Source organism: Oncorhynchus gorbuscha, linkage group LG13 (genome assembly GCF_021184085.1).
Source record: "Oncorhynchus gorbuscha isolate QuinsamMale2020 ecotype Even-year linkage group LG13, OgorEven_v1.0, whole genome shotgun sequence".
In the NCBI taxonomy this organism is placed as follows: Eukaryota; Metazoa; Chordata; class Actinopteri; order Salmoniformes; family Salmonidae; genus Oncorhynchus; species Oncorhynchus gorbuscha.
This window is the reverse complement of record NC_060185.1, coordinates 66,223,305-66,241,512: the sequence shown is the minus strand read 5'-3', so window position 1 is coordinate 66,241,512 and position 18,208 is coordinate 66,223,305. Positions and strand designations below refer to the sequence as shown.

Sequence of the window (18,208 nt, the reverse complement as noted above, 5' to 3'; positions counted from 1 at the left end):
AATTCACCATCTGGGGAATATGCTTTTACCCAATACATTTTATTTAAAAATATATTTTTGTATAAATTGGACTATAAAAAACAGGCTTGGTTGGCCTGTTCTTGTCAACGAATGGGAGCTATTGGCCAATTGTTGATGACAGGGCTTCTGTTGGTGCTGGGGCAGGTTATCGAACGAGGCTTTAGTTGGATATTTCACAGAAAATACCTGTGTGTGTCTTGGATGATATACTATATTGAAGAGACTTTTATAAAAATAGGCTTTTTTATTTGCCACTCAATTTCTGCATCTATTGGTGATACATGACAAGTTTATCACATTAAAATGAAGGTCCTGTTCAGAAATAAACTATCAGATATGGCTACTATTGTTTGCATACTCGTTGCACATTACTCTGCATACTTGAAAGTTTTTGGAGTACATTTGTGAATGTTCAACAGTGTGATTCTGAAAGCCGTGACGCTCTGGGTCCTGAGGGGCATGGAACTCGCTGAGGCCGAACACTGCCAGGCTTTGCTGGTGGTTCTCCTCGCCCTCCGCTGTCCTTAATTTGGAAATTAGGTACACATCATAGGTCCTCCTTACTGAGCCCCGAGTTTTTCTTTTCCCGCTGTCTGGTCGATTTCCATAAAACGATTACAAGCGGGTCCGTTTTTGAATCTTCCCAGATAAACAAATGATTGGTTTCTGAGAATTAGATCGGTTAACTCAAGTACAGAGGTTCAGCGACGTGTTCTGTGCTCTGTTAATGGCGGACCAATCAACACAGCTTTTCACTGAAATGCGCGGGGTGATGTCTGCTCTCAATTGATTTAACGTCGAGGCAAATCAATATGTTGATCTATGAGCTGGATAGCAAGTGTAGAACTGCGTTTCTATGGCTATTCATTTATTTTGTCTTCAACTAAATTAAATGTACTCGTTCTCTGACGGACTTGATTTAAATGTGGATTCCATTCAATATCCCCTATAGACACATTTTCAATGTTCGACATCGTCAAAGGTATTAGATCAAGTTGTTATTATGTGGTAGGCCTTATGGATACATTATTTAATGTCAGGCCTGTGTATTTTCAAGCCTTGATAATAATTGTTGAAAAAAGGTTACAATATTGAATGTTTTCGATTTTGAAATCCAATTCATAAGCATAGATATGCTTACACAACTCCAATATGTTAGATGTAAATTGAGATTTTGAACTTCTTTAGGTGAAATCGTGAAGTCTTTAGTGTGGAGAATTCCTTTTCATTAATATTTGAAACCCTAGATTGCTCACAGATCTGTGGTACTCAATGTTGAGTGGCGGAGGTGTTAATTGAGGACGTTTTCGACTGGCGAAGGCTTGTAGTCATTAGCAGGTGTAAAGTTTGCCTGAGGGCTGCAAGAGAATGTAATATCGGTTTAAACTGCTCAACAGGAGCGGTGTTTCGGGTCGTTTGTAAAGCAACACATGTAAATCAGTGACTATACGCGGTGACCATTTTAATAACCATTAGCACTACAGAGCGAAAACGTTTTACGCACACGAGCTGTCGAATTTTACGACAAGGAAAATCGGAATATAAATTCTCAGATCACCATCAACCATTCAAAATACTTTGTTCGAGCTGTAGGCAGTCCTCTCTCCACAAGAGGTCGTTGATGTATCATGGTTTTGTCATTCGCCGGTGTGCCAGTCCCAATGTTGGCTGTTTTTAGAACTGGCTACTGAGATAAACCAAAACTAGTGGAGAAATAGCAAGTGAAGTCGCACTTGCAAATATAAACGGACACGGTAAACTGACATTTTAATCCAGTCTAATTGTGACAATTACGCACATTTGCAGTGTATTCCAATTAACCCACATTTATATTTCCAAAATGTTCAAGTTGATGCTTTTTGGATTAATCAGAATTTGTCAACATATTAACAATTTAATAAATGAATTCTAATTAAATTCATGACAAATCTCCACTTTGAAAATGATAATCAGACGAATTTTCAATAGGCCTTTAAAAAAAACAGATTGGTGTCTGAAATTGGCTGTAATTGAAATGGTATTGACACAAACTCTTCCATATGAGGGAGCACGATAACCTCAAATCCTATAGATGCCAGTCCAGCACAATAGTATTATCTTGATATTTAAAGGACGTGAGAGAATTCATGAATGAAGGGAGAGAATACCACTTTTCTGCCTCGATATTTGCCTTGCACTCATTTAGGCCTTTTGGAACCCCGCCTCCATGTCGCCACTTGAATGGGATTATTTGATTTCCACCTTTTTCTTTACCAAGACCGTTTACAAATTAAGAAATTACGCCTGGCGCACTTGCTCTATATATAGACAGGGTTTGCCAGAATGAATTTATAATAGTTTTATACGCAAGTGATACGTGTAAAATTGTAAGGCACTTACAAATCTATACCATTTACAAACTCCAACCTATATATTGAACTATTAGGCTAATATATTTGATGATCAATTTAAATTGTCGAGGAGATCCGTTCCATCAAATGTTTTCGTTTTATTTTAAAACGTTACAGGCTAAAATTCCGTTTGTTTCACTCCGGATTCAGACATATTCTACAACGTTTCGTTCATGTAACCTACATTTTAATACGTCAAAATACAGATACACATTTAGAGTACGCTTTAATTACTTAGATGAACTAAAATATAATTTAACTGCCTTATAACGTGTTCTTTATGTATAAAGTTGAACATATCTCTCCAACTCAGCCCAAAACAGAGCGCTGTGATTGGTCGGGAGCCACTCATTGTTACACTGTCAATCCAAATCACATGGCCCAGGCACTAATAACAGCTGAGGTTGGCGGACAAGTTTGCAGAGTTCTGTTTTAGAGCCGTGGTGAACAGAGCTGGCTGACGAGAAGTGAGACATTGGAAGCACCTGGCAAACTAGCAATACCTAAGCTTCTTTTGACAACTTTTTTTTCCTCACATGAGACTGGTGGTCAGTACTATTTCTACCTTTCTTTTAGTTTGAGGACATTTTGTTATACATTTTCCGCGCCTGAGAGTTTACATTTAAAAGCCGTTTGAATGTATAACATGATGGAAACCGAGATCAAGAGCCCGCTCCCGCAGTCCAATTCGGGCTCCGCTGCGGGCAACAAGAACAACAGTGCCAACGACCAGGACCGGGTGAAGAGGCCTATGAACGCTTTCATGGTGTGGTCCCGTGGACAGCGGAGAAAGATGGCACAAGAGAACCCCAAAATGCACAACTCTGAGATCAGCAAGCGGCTCGGTGCAGACTGGAAACTTTTGACTGACGCAGAGAAGAGACCCTTCATCGACGAGGCCAAGCGTCTGCGCGCCATGCACATGAAGGAGCATCCGGATTACAAATACCGTCCCCGCAGGAAGACCAAAACCCTGCTCAAGAAAGACAAGTATTCTTTGCCAGGAGGACTTCTAGCGCCAGGTGCCAACGCTGTTAACAACGGCGTCTCGGTGGGACAGCGGATGGACAGTTATGCACACATGAATGGCTGGACAAACAGTGCGTACTCCCTCATGCAGGACCAGTTGGCCTACCCTCCGCATCACAGCATGAACAGCCCTCAGATCCAGCAGATGCATCGGTATGAGATGGCAGGGCTCCAGTACCCCATGATGTCCTCGGCGCAGACCTACATGAACGCAGCGTCCACGTACAGCATGTCCCCAGCATACACGCAGCAGACCTCCAACGCCATGGGCTTGGGCTCCATGGCATCCGTGTGCAAGACCGAGCCGAGCTCACCTCCACCGGCGATTACCTCCCACTCACAGAGAGCGTGTTTGGGGGATCTGAGGGATATGATCAGCATGTATCTTCCTCCGGGTGGAGACGGCGCGGATCACTCTTCCCTTCAGACCAGTCGGTTACACAGTGTACATCCGCACTATCAGACCGCGGGGACTGGCGTGAACGGAACGCTACCCCTAACCCACATTTGAAAAAATGACTAAACTTAAAGTACTTCGGATACTTGAACATTTTGATTGCTAAAAAGAGTCGACGTTCAGTAGTTTTGTTTAAAACAATGAAATTGTATTTTTTATCTCAATGAGTTGTCCATGTTAAAAGCATTTTTAAATCTACATATCCTGGACTGAAGTTGAATGTTGAGCCCACCAGAGTAAATTGCATTGCAAAGAGTCTTTTATCATGAGTATACGCAATCAAATTCTGTAGGAGAAATGGACTTCTATATTTTAATGCCATTTTTTTTCTCTATGAAAAAGGCATATGGCCTCATGAAGACGCCATTGTATTTCAGAAAAGCTGGATGGAGAGTTGGATCATAAATGTTTACACTTAATTTGTAGAATGTCCGTTTGTGTCGACTGTGTCAATCTTTGTAGTCTTTTTCTTTATGACCTGGGTTTTAATGTAAGACTGTGCGGGTCGCAAGCGCAAGTTTATTTATAGTACGTTGTTTTTTAAGCTTGTGAACCCTCTGTAGCCCTACGTCATGTTCCATTTTTTTTTGTGACAATTTCCCTTTCTGTGAAGTTTTGACAGTGTCAGGTTAACCCATATCATGGGCCAAGAGGTTTTTATTTAAAAACTGACGTTTCTACTTTAAGACCATCCTCTATTCTTTAAATGATGAATAAATTTGTACGAAACAAGATTACCGACTCCTATGTTTTTTTGTTGGTGATTGTGTGGGGGTATGAGCCATCTGTGTTGTACTTGTCTATTGGGGATATGACGTGAGTTTGATGGGTGAAATCTGTCAGGTATCCTCGGAGATGCCGCCTCAGAATGAAATGAGCAATAACATTGAACAGCGAGTGATTTATCTTAGACGATGGGTGTAACGAAGTGTGACTAATAAACTCAAACATGCTGGATGAACGAGGTCTATAACTCAAGTTTTCCTCAAATAGGCCTACTGTAAACAAAATGTGAAATCTAGGTCTAAAGTTGCGTGTAGCCCAATATTTTGGATAATTCTGTTAAATTTAATGACTTGCCTAATCTCTTCCAATTATTGAAATACAGGCCTATTTTAATTCATTTTGGTTTGAGTACATTTTTGACTCCATGAATATGTAGCCCTGTTCCTAAATAAGGGGTATCAATGCCTAGCCTACTGACTTGTACAATTTTGTTGGGACATAGGAAAACGACGCTGCACCTTTTAAATATCTCAATGTAAAAGATAATGGGCCTATAAAAAGTATGCCTAACCGTTCCAAGTTATTGCTGACATTTTTCCATACTTATCTGAGAAGGGAAAAAGTTTAATCTACTCTCTCCTGAATTTAACTTCTTACTTCTAGGCCTATTGGACCGCTTTAATCAATAGTTTAACTTAAGTTTCTTACCAACTTTTTCCATGTGGTTTCTTCCTTCAGACTTCATAGAAGGATGACTTCTTCCTAAATATTTGGTCACATGATTAACTTCCTGTATGGTTTCCAAGAAACAAGGGGGGCTCAATTTACCCCTTTGGCTCAATTTACCCCACTCTCCCCTACAATAGTAGCAGATACAAATGTGGATATAGGCCTATAGCTGTAAACCCATTCCTTTGTTGCACACGGTTTATCACCAACATGTTCAATTGGTTGGATAATGAGTGTGAATATGCATATATTAGTCAATATGTTTCGAATAAATTAATTAACAAGAAAACATACAATTCATGTAGGAATTCATGGTTCTACACATTAAATTGACAAAGTATAATCTTCATTAAGTTTTTTAAAATAATTAATTTCCAGACACAATTCTTTTTATAGTCTTTTTTTGTCAGAATATTCAAAACCTGAAAAGTAGATTAAATCATTTAAATATTATGTAATTTAATTAGTCATCCTTGTTTTGAATGTGACTTGACAAACTGAATAAAACGCTTGAATATGAAACCGACTCATACACAGAAAAGGTTTCCGTCAGGTTTCTGCTTAGTTATTGCTGCTGTTAGGAAGTAAGATACTTAAAGAAGGGATTGAGTCCATTTGGATGTAATTCCTTACTCCTTATAACACACACACACACACACACACACACACACACACACACACACACACACACACACACACACACACACACACACACACACACACACACACACACACACACACACACACACACACACACACACACACACACACACACACACACACACACACACACACACACACACAAAACAATCTGAGACCATGTTTCTTGGCATTCCAGTACACTCCTTCTGTCCAACACCCTTACAGCAGAGGTATGGAGCAAGCAGGCAGGTCGATACTGGTGCAAAGCATCCTGGGATAGGCCACCCTGGACACCAATATGGCTGGAGCGTTGGCTGTCCCGCTGGCCTTCCCACACTCCCTGTGGGATTTGATCCACAGCTCAGCAAAGCGGCCTGGATTAGCCCCACACACCTTTGTGGAGGGAAAGATTATCCAGACCTCCCTGCATTCACTGAAAGGGTCTTAAATCACTCTAGTGCGCCAGCGGCCGCCCGTCATCTAATCACCCTCTCCAAGTCATTTCTTTGCAATTAAGCAGCTTTTCCCTCCCCGGTCGGCCATGTCAGAGGTGTTTGCACTGAGCCGGAGTCAGAGAGAATGGTGGTTCTGTGCCATCTGTCAAAATGTGCTAGATCAGTCAGTTGGTATGTGATCCCCGAGCGGAGCGGCTTCCAGCCCTCATAGTTTGTTTGATAACCGGGGAGGGTTCAGTTCTATGGTACTTTTCCATTAGGTTAGCAAGGCCCTACAGGAAACATGATGCAAGAGTTATCAAAGTTCTACTGCTGCATTTGATGTAAGAGTTATCAATGTTTTTCTGGTGCATTTGGGTGTAATGCATTGTTTTCCCATCTGAGTTCTTTGAAAACCGTATACAGTACATGTAGCCAAGTAGCCAAACTATTATCCTTATTGTTTCCCCCGAGGACACTTATAACATGGCTAATCCTGATTTAGTTCTGAAATGAGATTTCGGAAAAACGTAAACTGTACAGTAAGTAGTCAAACCCTGATCTATTGATTGGGTGTGAATGTTCTGGCAGTGCTGTTGGCCACCGTCAGCACCCCCACACCCCCCTGCCCACTGATCGCCCACAGGGCCTCTCTAAGGGCCTGTCATGTGGAGCCCTGTGCACACTCAGCAAGTGCGGGCATATCCCCACTTCCATCTGCCTATGACCTCACTGGGCCTGTTTGTTTAACCCCCCTCTCCAAAACGAACCTAATTATACCCTGTAGAACACGGATTCAGCGGATTCCCAGAGGATTCTATTTGCTGCTGTGTGGTGCTTGTGATGGTTTGTGTTAATGCGTGTTTAACTGTTTGTGTGTGTGTCGTCATGCTTGATATCATTTTTTTCTGGCCATTTTTTAATTCTCTTCCACTTACGTACCTGTATTACATGTTTGTATTACAGAGCTTCAGTGTCAAATTAGAATTTCTATCAGTTTTTCCTGTTGTCTTTTCATTCAGTTGTGACAAGTCATGACACACTTATATGGGTGTCCTAGTATGTTAACTAGGTGTTGTGAGGGAATATGAGTAGGTGTTTTAGAGGGTTCCATCTACATCAATGTCATAAATGGAAAAGTAATTCTTAAAGTCTGTGACAGGCCCACTGACTGATGTTGGTGACATCACACGCCTACTATGTGGCCTGAACCTGCTCAGCAAGTCTATATCAGGACACACCTCGTTCCAAAAATGAACACACTTTTACATACTTAAATCAAGCTCTTACTCTTCAAACAGTCACTACGTGCGTCATCCAACATGGAAAATGGGTTAAGACTGATTTGTGCCATATAGTGTAGGTGACAGTTGCAGTGAGACAGAAACTCAAATGAGAGACAGACTAAGTCTAACATATCAGGCTCCATTCCAGTTCAGAAGCAGACTTAGGATGTATTGGCATTGATCTGCTATGGCTGGGATCTCCAGGAGGCCCTTCCCTCTGATCTCAGCTGGCCTGGCCTGGAGCGCCCTGTATGTCCAGCTTGGGGCAGGCCTGTCCGGAGTAGTGACACTCGTGTGGATCCGGCAAGACTGACAGCCAGCAGAGGAGTGTCTTTGCGTGTGTCAGTCTGTGTGTGTATGTGTGTGGAGGTGTGGGGGTTGGGGCAATGTGGTGGGGGTTAATCTTTCTGAACTGGTGCAGATGTTGTTAACAATCTCCTCTCAGGTCGGCTCCCTGCGTGGGAAAATGGCATCAAATCCTCCTGGGGTCAGGGCTTTGGGACTGACCCTCTGAGAGCCATCCATCCAACCAACCCTCTCTCCTCTCCTGTCCAGCCACTCACACTCACAATGGCCCAAACTGACTGATAGACAGCCCTCAGTCAATAAACCAAAAGTTTAATTTGACATTTTCTCTGTTCTCTCTCTAGTCCTACCCTTCCTGGGTGGATATTCAGTGTGTTCGCAAAGTATTCAGACCTCTTGACTTTTGCCACATTTTGTTACGTTACATCCTTATTCTAAATAGCTTTTCCCCCCTCATCAATCTACACACAATACCCCATAATGACAAAGCAAAAACAGGTTTTAGAAATTTTTGCAAATGTATAAAACAATAAAAAGTATTCAGACCCTTTAATCAGTACTTTGTTGAAGCACCTTTGGCCGCAATTACAGCCTCGAGTCTTCTTGGGTATGTCACTACAACCTTGGCACACCTGTATTTGGGGAGTTTCTCCCATTCTTTTCTGCAGATCCTCTCAAGCTCTGTCAGGTTGGATGGGGAACGTCGCTGCACAGCTTTTTTCAGGTTTCTCCAGAGATGTTCGATCGGGTTCAAGTCCGAGCTCTGGCTTGGCCACTCAAGGACATTCAGAGACTGGTCCTGAATACTCTCCTGTATTGTCTTTGCTGTGTGCTTAGGGTCATTGTCCTGTTGGAAGGTAAACCTTCACCCCAGTCTGAGGTCCTGAGTGCTCTGGAGCAGGTTTTCATCAAGAATCTCTCTGTACTTTGCTCCATTCATCTTCCCTCAATCCTGACAAGTCTTTCAGTCTCTGCCGCTGAAAAACATCCCAACAGCATGATGCTTCGACCAACATGCTTCACTGTAGGGATGGTTTCATCAGACCAGAGAAAATAGTTTCTCATGGTCTGAGAGTCCTTTAGGTGTCTTTTGGCAAACTCCAAGTGCCTTTTATTGAGGAGTGGCTTCCATCTGGCCACTACCATAAAGGCCTGAATGGTGGAGTGCTGCAGAGATGGTTGTCCTTCTGGAAGGTTCTTCCATCTCCACAGAGGAACTCTGGAGCTCTTTCAGAGTGACCACTGGGTTCTTGTTCACCTCACAAACCAAGGCCCTTCTCCCCCGATTGCTCAGTTTGGCCCGGGCATCCAGCCTTAGGAAGAGTCTTGGAGGTTCCTAACTTCTTCCACTTAAGAATGATGGAGGCCACTGTGTTCTTGGGGACCTTCAACGCTGCAGAAATGTTTGGTACCCTTCCCCAGATCTGTGCCTTGACACAATCCTGTCTCTGAGCTCTACGGACAATTCCTTCGACCCTATGGCTTGGTTTTTGCTCTGACATACACTGTCAACTTTGGGACCTTATATAGGCAGTGTGCCTTTCCAAATCATGTCCAATCAATTTAATTTACTACAGGTGGACTCCACTCAAGTTGTAGAAACATCTCAAGGATGATCAATGGAAACAGGATGCACCTGAGCTCAATTTCGAGTCTTATAGCAAAGGGTCTGAATTCTTATGTAAATAAGGTATTTCTGTTTTTCGCTTTGTCATTATGCGGTACTGTGTGTAGATTGATGAGGGAAAAAATGTCCTTAATCCATTTGAGAAATAGGCTGTAACATGACAAAATGTGGAAAAAGGGAAATGGCCTGAATAGTCTCCGAATTCACTGTAAGCACCAAGCCTCCAACAGACGTGTTCCGTAATGCAGATGTCTCTTGTTAATTATAGCTTCTGGTTGCATTGCCGTGCGTTACACAAACACAAAGAATGCAGATTGGGAGACGCTTGAAAGGCAAAGCCACCGCCACTCCAGAATCAGAGTAGAGCCTTAGGACCAAATGACTTCCATTGATGTCAGTCGGTAAAATTATTAGAATGAAAGGTTTATAGACATTGGACAGCAATCAGGTGTAAATGTGAAGATGTGCGTGTTAGGGAATGGTTCTTTGAATTAATCCAATTTAAAATAATGGTTTTATTTTTGATTCAATCAAACATACACACTGTGTATATTCTTTCTAGGCCTGTACCATTTTCTTACTGTGATATTATGTTAACAGGGCGAAAACAGATGGCACTCTTTGAGCGTGTTAATCTAGGATTGTTGCCCAACAGCTTCGATTGAGACTCCTGATAAGGCGTGTGGAATCTCAGAATGAAGACATACTGTCTCTGGCTTAGAGTGACTAATAATATCCAGTCATTCAGGGTTGGGGTAAATGTCAATTCTATTCAGGAAAAATATGAACAAAAATAAAAAAAGGAAAATCTAAATTCTAATAGACAACAAGTGCAAACTTTATTTATGAGTTTAATTTAAATTCATAACTTCAATTGGCATGCTATACTCAGCATAGTCCTATACCACCTGCCCACTCAGACATAGTTGGAAGGCAGGCCAGAGTATCTTCTTTTCACTCCTGACTTTATGGGTGCCTCACCCATGATTCACCAGTGTGGGGGCGTGCCACGCTACCAGCCAGATTACCTTACAGATGCCTCAGATGTCACTAGAGCTACCTTTCCTCAACAACACCCAGCTCCCAGCTCCCAATTTCAATATTTCATTATTTAGGAACCTAATCTGTCTAAACACTTTTTTTTTTGCCATTTCAATTCCGATTAACTTCCTGAACCTTATTCTAGGGTTCCAGGGCGTTCAAAAAACATGAACAAAGACTCCAAAAACATCCAGGAAGAAGTGAGAATGACACAACTTCACGTGTACAACATCTAAAGACCTGCATCACTATACTGAGAGCTTTGCTGTTTGTAAAAGGATGCATTTGGGTGTTTTTGGAGTCTTTGTTAATGTTTTTTGATACCTGGGAACTCCAGAAGTGAATTCGCTGGTGAGGTAAGTTTCTCCAAACCAAGTGAAAAATGTCTGGATCCTTCAATAAGATTCCATTTATATAGTGTGTGTGAATATGAGACTCATCAAACATGAGACAGGCTTTACAGTCCCTTTGTCCACAATGATAACAAACACAAATCACACCTAGGGCTGGGAAGGTACATTTCGCTGGGGGTGGTGGTTGTTGGTATAGCGAGGTGATATTTTTATAGGGTTCTCCCTACAGGGATTCTTTGGTTTGTGTCACAGAAAGCCCTGTTGTTGACGTTCACTTGAACTTGTTTGGGAGGATGACTGTATGTAATTGGTGGATGACACACATACACAGCCGATTGGGAAACAGGGTTAGGGAGCTACGTTAGCATAGATACACTATATATACAAAAGTATGTGGACACCCATTCAAATGAATGGCAACCTCATAGGATGCCACCTTTCCAACAAGTCAGTTTGTAAAATGTCTGCCCTACTAGAGCTGCCCCTGTCAACTGCAAGCGCTGTTAGTGTGAAGTGGAAACTTCTAGGAGCAACAAAGGCTCAGCTGCAAAGTGGGAGGCCGCACAAGCTCACAGAATGGGACCGCCGAGTGCTGAAGCACGTAGCGCGTAAAAAACGTCTGTCCTCGGTTGCAACAATCACTACTGAGTTAAAACAATACTTCTGGAAGCAACCGTCAGCACAAGAACTGTTTGTCGGGAGCTTCGTGAAATGGGTTTCCATAGCCGAGCAGCTGCTCACAAGCCTAAGATCACCATGCACAATGCCAAGCCCCATGGGTCTCCCAGTCGTGGCCGGCTGCGACAGAGCCTGGACTTGAACCAGGATCTCTAGTGGCACAGCTAGCACTGCAATGCAGTGCCTTAGACCACTGCGCCACTCGGGAGGCCCCCTGGTGCTCACTGACCATGTAGTGTACCTCCATTATAACCTGTTTAAGGAAATCAAATAACATACAGTAGTGGTGAGTTGGTAAAATCACTGAGGAAGTCAGGAAAACAATGCCAAATTACAACCCACGTGTAATAATAATAATTGCGATGTTTGCTCTATAGCCGGTTAGTTCATATGCCTTGCCACTCTGATATATAGGCCTAAGGCAGAGATAATAAGAACACAGTGGCGGAATAAATTCAACCACACCTTTGTTTCACCACAAAACCAGAAAGCAACATCTGTCCGGTGGATTCCAGAAAGCACATTGCATGTAACGAACCGTTACATGACCTACGACATGGTCAATCACGTTAATGTTACTGACATTTTCGGACAACGAAACAGGTATTGATCTAGAACCACAAGTTGCCTTGAAACAGGAGCTGCCTCCACTATTCCAGCACCATTTCAACTTCAACATTTCAACGTCATCAAATCACCTATACTTAGTCTAATACAGTGACAACTAAAAGACACCAAAAACAATTGAGTCCAATAGACCCAAACTAAATATCATGTGGCTGTCCAAGGTACTGATTTCTGTGTGTGTGTGTGGGGGGGGGGGGTGTAAGTAGAAAAATACATGTTGACTCACCCTACTTGTAGAAAAACACCAATGCCATCCTCCTCTCTTTCATGTTGCCAAATGGTCTATCACTCTGTCATACAGTACACACTTCTAGTTGTGGTCTTTGGCTACCTGGCTAAAATGCTTCCTCGCGAGCCTAGCTTCCTTTCTTGGGCAACAATTAGCCAGCTTGTTAACGTTGGCTGACTACAACTAGCTACATATGTATGAATGTATGAATTTAATGGTTGGATCAGAATCTCCATTATAGTCTTTGGCCGGTACAGAGAATTAAGTAAAACCACAAGTGCAAATCCCTATCTCCATCCAGGAAAGAGCCAATTTGAGCTAGTTAGCCCGCCACCAGAGGATAACAACACAACAAGATACAAGAATTTAAGTTGTTTCTGTCAATGACGTTTGGCTTTTGATGTGATTGTGTGAATCCATATCCAAACTGGCTTCCCTTGACACTTTTTTGTTGGTGCGCCAGGACCATTCACAGTTGAGCTCAACACTGATTGGCTATTATTTAATATTTTTTATCAAGGGACGCCAAATGCTCGTTGGCTTCCCATTCATTCAATGCTATGGGCGGCAACAATGTCATACTCTTTTTGACCAGACCTATTGTGCGTGACTTAATATGTCCTATTTCACATTGTCTATGAACAGTGGAGCATGTACCATGATTTCACCTAATTCCCAAAGAGCAGTAGTATTTACTCTGACCCTAGTTGACCCCGGCTTGAGAGCCTAGAAAACGGGGCCGTGTGTGTGTGTGTGTGTGTGTGTGTGTGTGTGTGTGTGTGTGTGTGTGTGTGTGTGTGTGTGTGTGTGTGTGTGTGTGTGTGTGTGTGTGTGTGTGTGTGTGTGTGAGTTAGGCCCGAGGTACATATGCGATATGTCCTGTGACAGCGATCTGATTATGGGATTCTACAGGGACGATACAGTTACAATGCAGCCATTGGGGCGCCGGGGTTGATGGAGGTAGGGGGCGATGCAAGGGGCAGATTAGGCCTCATCTAGGCCACAGATATTGATTAGGGGTGGTTGGGGGACAGTGAGAAGGAACACAGATTGACAGACACAATTGGCGTGCGGTGCCTTAGACCCAACAGATGGCCCTTAATCGTATTCATATTGTCACGATCTGTGTTCATTAAGCTCCTGGCTGTAACCTGTCTCAAACTCAATACCTATGCCGCCCCTCCATTCAACACCGTCCCACACACACACTCATATCCCCCCCACACAACCCATACACATACAAAGCCCCCCCAACACAACCCATACACATACAAATCCCCCCACACAACCAACACATATATATATATATATATATATATATATATATATATATATATATATATATATATATATATATATATATATATATATATATACATACACATACACACATACATCACACATAGACCCCCTCCACAAACACCCCACCACCACACTAACTCTTGTGCAGTGGGGGATAAAGTTCCCTCTCTGATCTGTGAGGGGTTTATGGGGGTCCCCTCCTGCCCTGTCCTACGGAGGAGGGGAGCGTTGGTTACCCTGGGAACGTGGGGGGAGGTGGGACAAGCTCAGCCGCGGCTCAGTTCTGACTGACTCTGTCACCTATTGATTAGTTGCCATGGTGAGTTAGTCAGTGCTCTCTCTTTCCCGAACGGAGATGTGTCCTGGAGAGTCAGGCAGTGCTACCCAGATGAGCCTCATTCGTCCCAGGCTTTGTCTGGAGGGAGCTGTGACCTCTCTCCTTCTCTCCACCTACTCCCTTTTGTCTTCTCTCGCTTGTTTCTAGGACCGTGTCATTAGGCGAGTGTCTCTCCCGACGCTGGTTCAGTTCATCTGCACTAGAGCCCTGTCCATCTCCTCCATCTTGGTTACAATATGCATACAGCCAGTCTCATGATAATAATATAGATTGTAAGTAAATAGGCTCAAGTTATTGAGCTGTGAAATCCCCCTGCACCACAGGGTTGCTATCTTGTATGATCCCTCTTCACTTATCTATGTACTGTCCTTGTTATGGTCATAAGTGGGGCCATGAGTTTTTCTTGACTATACGATGTAACCAGAAAAACTCTGGGCCATAGCTTTAGGCAATGACTAGGGTCCAGAGTTTTTTCCCCAGGCAAGGTCATTTGAGATCAGGAAAAACTCCTGTCCCTGGTCATTAGTTCTGAGACAAAGGTATGGTAGACCCCCATTGGAGGACAGGGTCCCTGTGGTGTCAGGGTTCCACCTGCAGTAGGTAAAACCTACACAGTAGCTGACAGCCCGGTTGGAGCTCAGAGGCCGTCACCCACCAAGGGCCAATCTGCACTTCACACCTCAGGGGGCATTAGCATGCAGCAGGGACTTGAAGGGAGGCCTGCTATGGACATCCAGGGCTGAGGGCCCACAGGTGGGGAGCAGGAGACAAGAGACATGAAGGAAGATGGAGAGTACAAGACAGAAGATAAGGAAAGCCAAAGCGCAGCTCAGCCACTCTGGAGTGTTTATAGTGCATTAGATCTTCCTATCATCTTCCTTGGTTCCTCTTTCTTCAAGGCTGCCATGAGTGTGTTAATGTGGGCTTGGCCTGGAGGCCTCACCTGTCAAAGCGATGAAGTGTAGTCTGCTTTATTTCCATTTTTAGGAAAAAAGTCATGGGGAAAAAAATCTGTTAAGGAGGAGGTTGTTTTTTCTTCCTTATAAATATCTTGGCAGCCTGTATTTAACTTTTTGGTTCTTCAAGAAATGCTCACTTCTCTCTATTTAGGAGCTGTGCACAGTTCATCAAGTTTAACCTGAAGCTTGTCCTCCCCAATATCACACCTCAGACGCATAAACATGCCAGTGCTCCCCATCTCACCCCACCCAGGGGGCCTCCCAGGGGGCCTGCATGGCTTTAGTGCCTGAGCTGTGACACCAATCAGGGGAGATGGCGGGCTCCTTTGTCATGCTAACACCAATCAGGGGAGATGGCGGGCTCCTTTGTCATGCTAACACCAATCAGGGAGATGGCGGGCTCCTTTGTCATGCTAACACCAATCAGGGGAGATGGCGGGCTCCTTTGTCATGCTAACACCAATCAGGGGAGATGGCGGGCTCCTTTGTCATGCTAACACCAATCAGGGGAGATGGCGGGCTCCTTTGTCATGCTAACACCAATCAGGGGAGATGGCGGGCTCCTTTGTCATGCTAACACCAATCAGGGGAGATGGCGGGCTCCTTTGTCATGCTAACACCAATCAGGGAGATGGCGGGCTCCTTTGTCATGCTAACACCAATCAGGGGAGATGGCGGGCTCCTTTGTCATGCTAACACCAATCAGGGGAGATGGCGGGCTCCTTTGTCATGCTAACACCAATCAGGGGAGATGGCGGGCTCCTTTGTCATGCTAACACCAATCAGGGGAGATGGCGGGCTCCTTTGTCATGCTAACACCAATCAGGGGAGATGGCGGGCTCCTTTGTCATGCTAACACCAATCGCATCTAGTTTCTTATTCAAATGCCCCCTCCCTTTCTCCTCTCCCTCGCTCTCACCCCATTCCCCACCCTTCTCTCCCTTCCTCTCTCTCTCAAGTCCAAGTAAATCCACTACTGAGCGAGGGGGGGAGGAAGAGCAATATATATATATATAGATAGAGAGAGAGATAGATAAGGGATGACAGAGGGAGAGTGCCTGTGCCCCAGGGCTACTGAGCTGATCTGATCTGCACGAAACCCTCTCTCCTGAGGACCAGCCCGTGTCTCAGTAGTCTCAGAGCATGGGGCTGTTACCATACCCAACGGAGGCCAAACATTTCATATTCAAACGCTACACTCCAGGCCTAGGCCCTAGATCAGGGGTCAAGATGGTGATTTAATAGCCCAGGCTAAAGAAGAGAAAGAGCGGGGGAGTGGAGTGATTTAGGGGCTGAATGAGTATTAAAAAAGCATTTTTCCTAAGTTGTCATGTAAATTGGAATCCCTCTCTCCACGCTTTCCTCCTAGCTTGCATAACTCCTCTATGTTCAGCCAAGGACTTTCCTTTGAAAAAAAGTCCACTTTCGCCAGTCTAGACGCCATTCCCGCCCGACTTGTCAGACCTGTAAACAGTAGCTGTGGAGGAGGAGAAGTTGATGATAGTGAAATGGACGAAGGTTATAGACGGAGATAAAGAGATGTTATCGAGGGCTTTTTAACACATCTGCTCTGTGCGGTGCCACCTCGTCTCAAGTGTCCGATGTGCTGCAGCTGCAGTGGCCTGTTATTCCGGTCCCTCTGGGTGTGTTCTCCTCTGCACTGGGAGAGGCTCCAGTGACATAGGACAGGTGTGTGTGTGTGTTGTGACGGGGAATACAGGTGACTAATAGCATTTTTCTGGCTGAGTTCCTGACTTGCAGATGAAATTAACATGCTGACTACATCGGGCACGCGAGCATGTTGATTTTGTCCATCCACGCCAGACGTGATCAAGACACGCAGGTTGAAATATCAAAACAAACTCTGAACCAACTATATTCATTTGGGGACGGGTTGAAACACATGAAACATTCAAGGACATTTAGCTAGCTAACTTGTTCTTACCAGCTCATTTGTCCTGGGATATAAACATTGGGTTGTTTTCTACATGGAATGCACGTTGTTTTTTTTTACGGATCGTTGTAGAACAAAATCATGTGTTCCCTACTCCGACAATTAATCCACAGATAAACGGGGGAAACCTAGTTAGTTTCTACTAATCTCTCGCAGTCTTCTTCTTCTGTGGACTTTATATGGTGGTTTCCAACTAACTTTAAGTTGCATTACCACCAACTGGACCGGAGTGTGGACCTCAGTTCATCTTTCAATCACCCACGTGGGTATATGCTCCTGAAAACCAATGAGGAGATGGAAGAGATGGGACTTGCAGCGCATCAAAACATAAAAAATTGAACCAAGTTCTATTTTAGCGCCTGGCTACGCAGACGCGCACAAGCAGTTTGGATAAAATGATTGAGTAACATTTACATGTGCATTTATTTTGCAAGGCTCGCTCATGCAACGCGGGCGGTGTCGTCAGCATGTAAGCCACCTCTGTTATCCTTTACCAAAACAAAATATCTTGTTTTTACCCTTTCCAGTTACTGCTCCCTCCTCTGTGGCTCCATACTGTCTAAGTGTTTGTGACTCATACAGCTTTCCTTCCCCCAGAGGCAAAAGGCCTTCCTTCATTATCACCATATCAGCTTATACGTAGCGCTGCAGATGAGGCTTTGATGGTGAGTGGATGTGAGGGAATCTAGCAGAGGATAGATGCTGTACTGAAAGACTTCGGTCACATATGAACGGTGGCGTTTCTGTCTACCTCGGCCTCGTACCCTTTTGAGGTTGTGGACTTGGCAACTGCGTGTTTATTGCTACATTTAACAGGATATCGTGTGATCTGTTCACAGGTAGCCGTGGCAACCCCATTGGAGATGTATGTTTGAAGATAATTGTAGGAAATCCTCCACCCAACCCAGAGAAACCCTCTCCTGGTCAGCAGCAACCTTGGAGTACCCAACTACCTGACAGGTGGGTCGTACAGGCCCGCTTAGGCTCTGACATGGGCTTTGGTGGACTTCTCCCAAACCATAGCTAGGGTCAAGGCCATCTAAATTCCTGACAATTCAGAAACGGAGTTACTCTCCTATGA

At 44.0% G+C, this 18,208-nt stretch overlaps 1 protein-coding gene and 1 long non-coding RNA gene across 2 annotated transcripts in view; both read left to right on the top strand.

The window, feature by feature from the left end:
• Positions 1-18,208, top strand: part of LOC123993353 — an 80,482-nt gene that overhangs the window by 11,876 nt on the left and 50,398 nt on the right. Inside the window, exon 2 of the long non-coding RNA XR_006831440.1 lies at positions 17,967-18,087. This is a non-coding gene — a long non-coding RNA (uncharacterized LOC123993353). The remainder of the gene's footprint in view (positions 1-17,966; positions 18,088-18,208) is intronic.
• Positions 2,821-4,631, top strand: LOC123993352 (transcription factor Sox-3). Its single transcript, XM_046295423.1, has one exon. It carries the CDS (start codon positions 3,049-3,051, stop codon positions 3,949-3,951), a length of 903 nt encoding a protein of 300 aa, XP_046151379.1. The 5' UTR covers positions 2,821-3,048; the 3' UTR covers positions 3,952-4,631.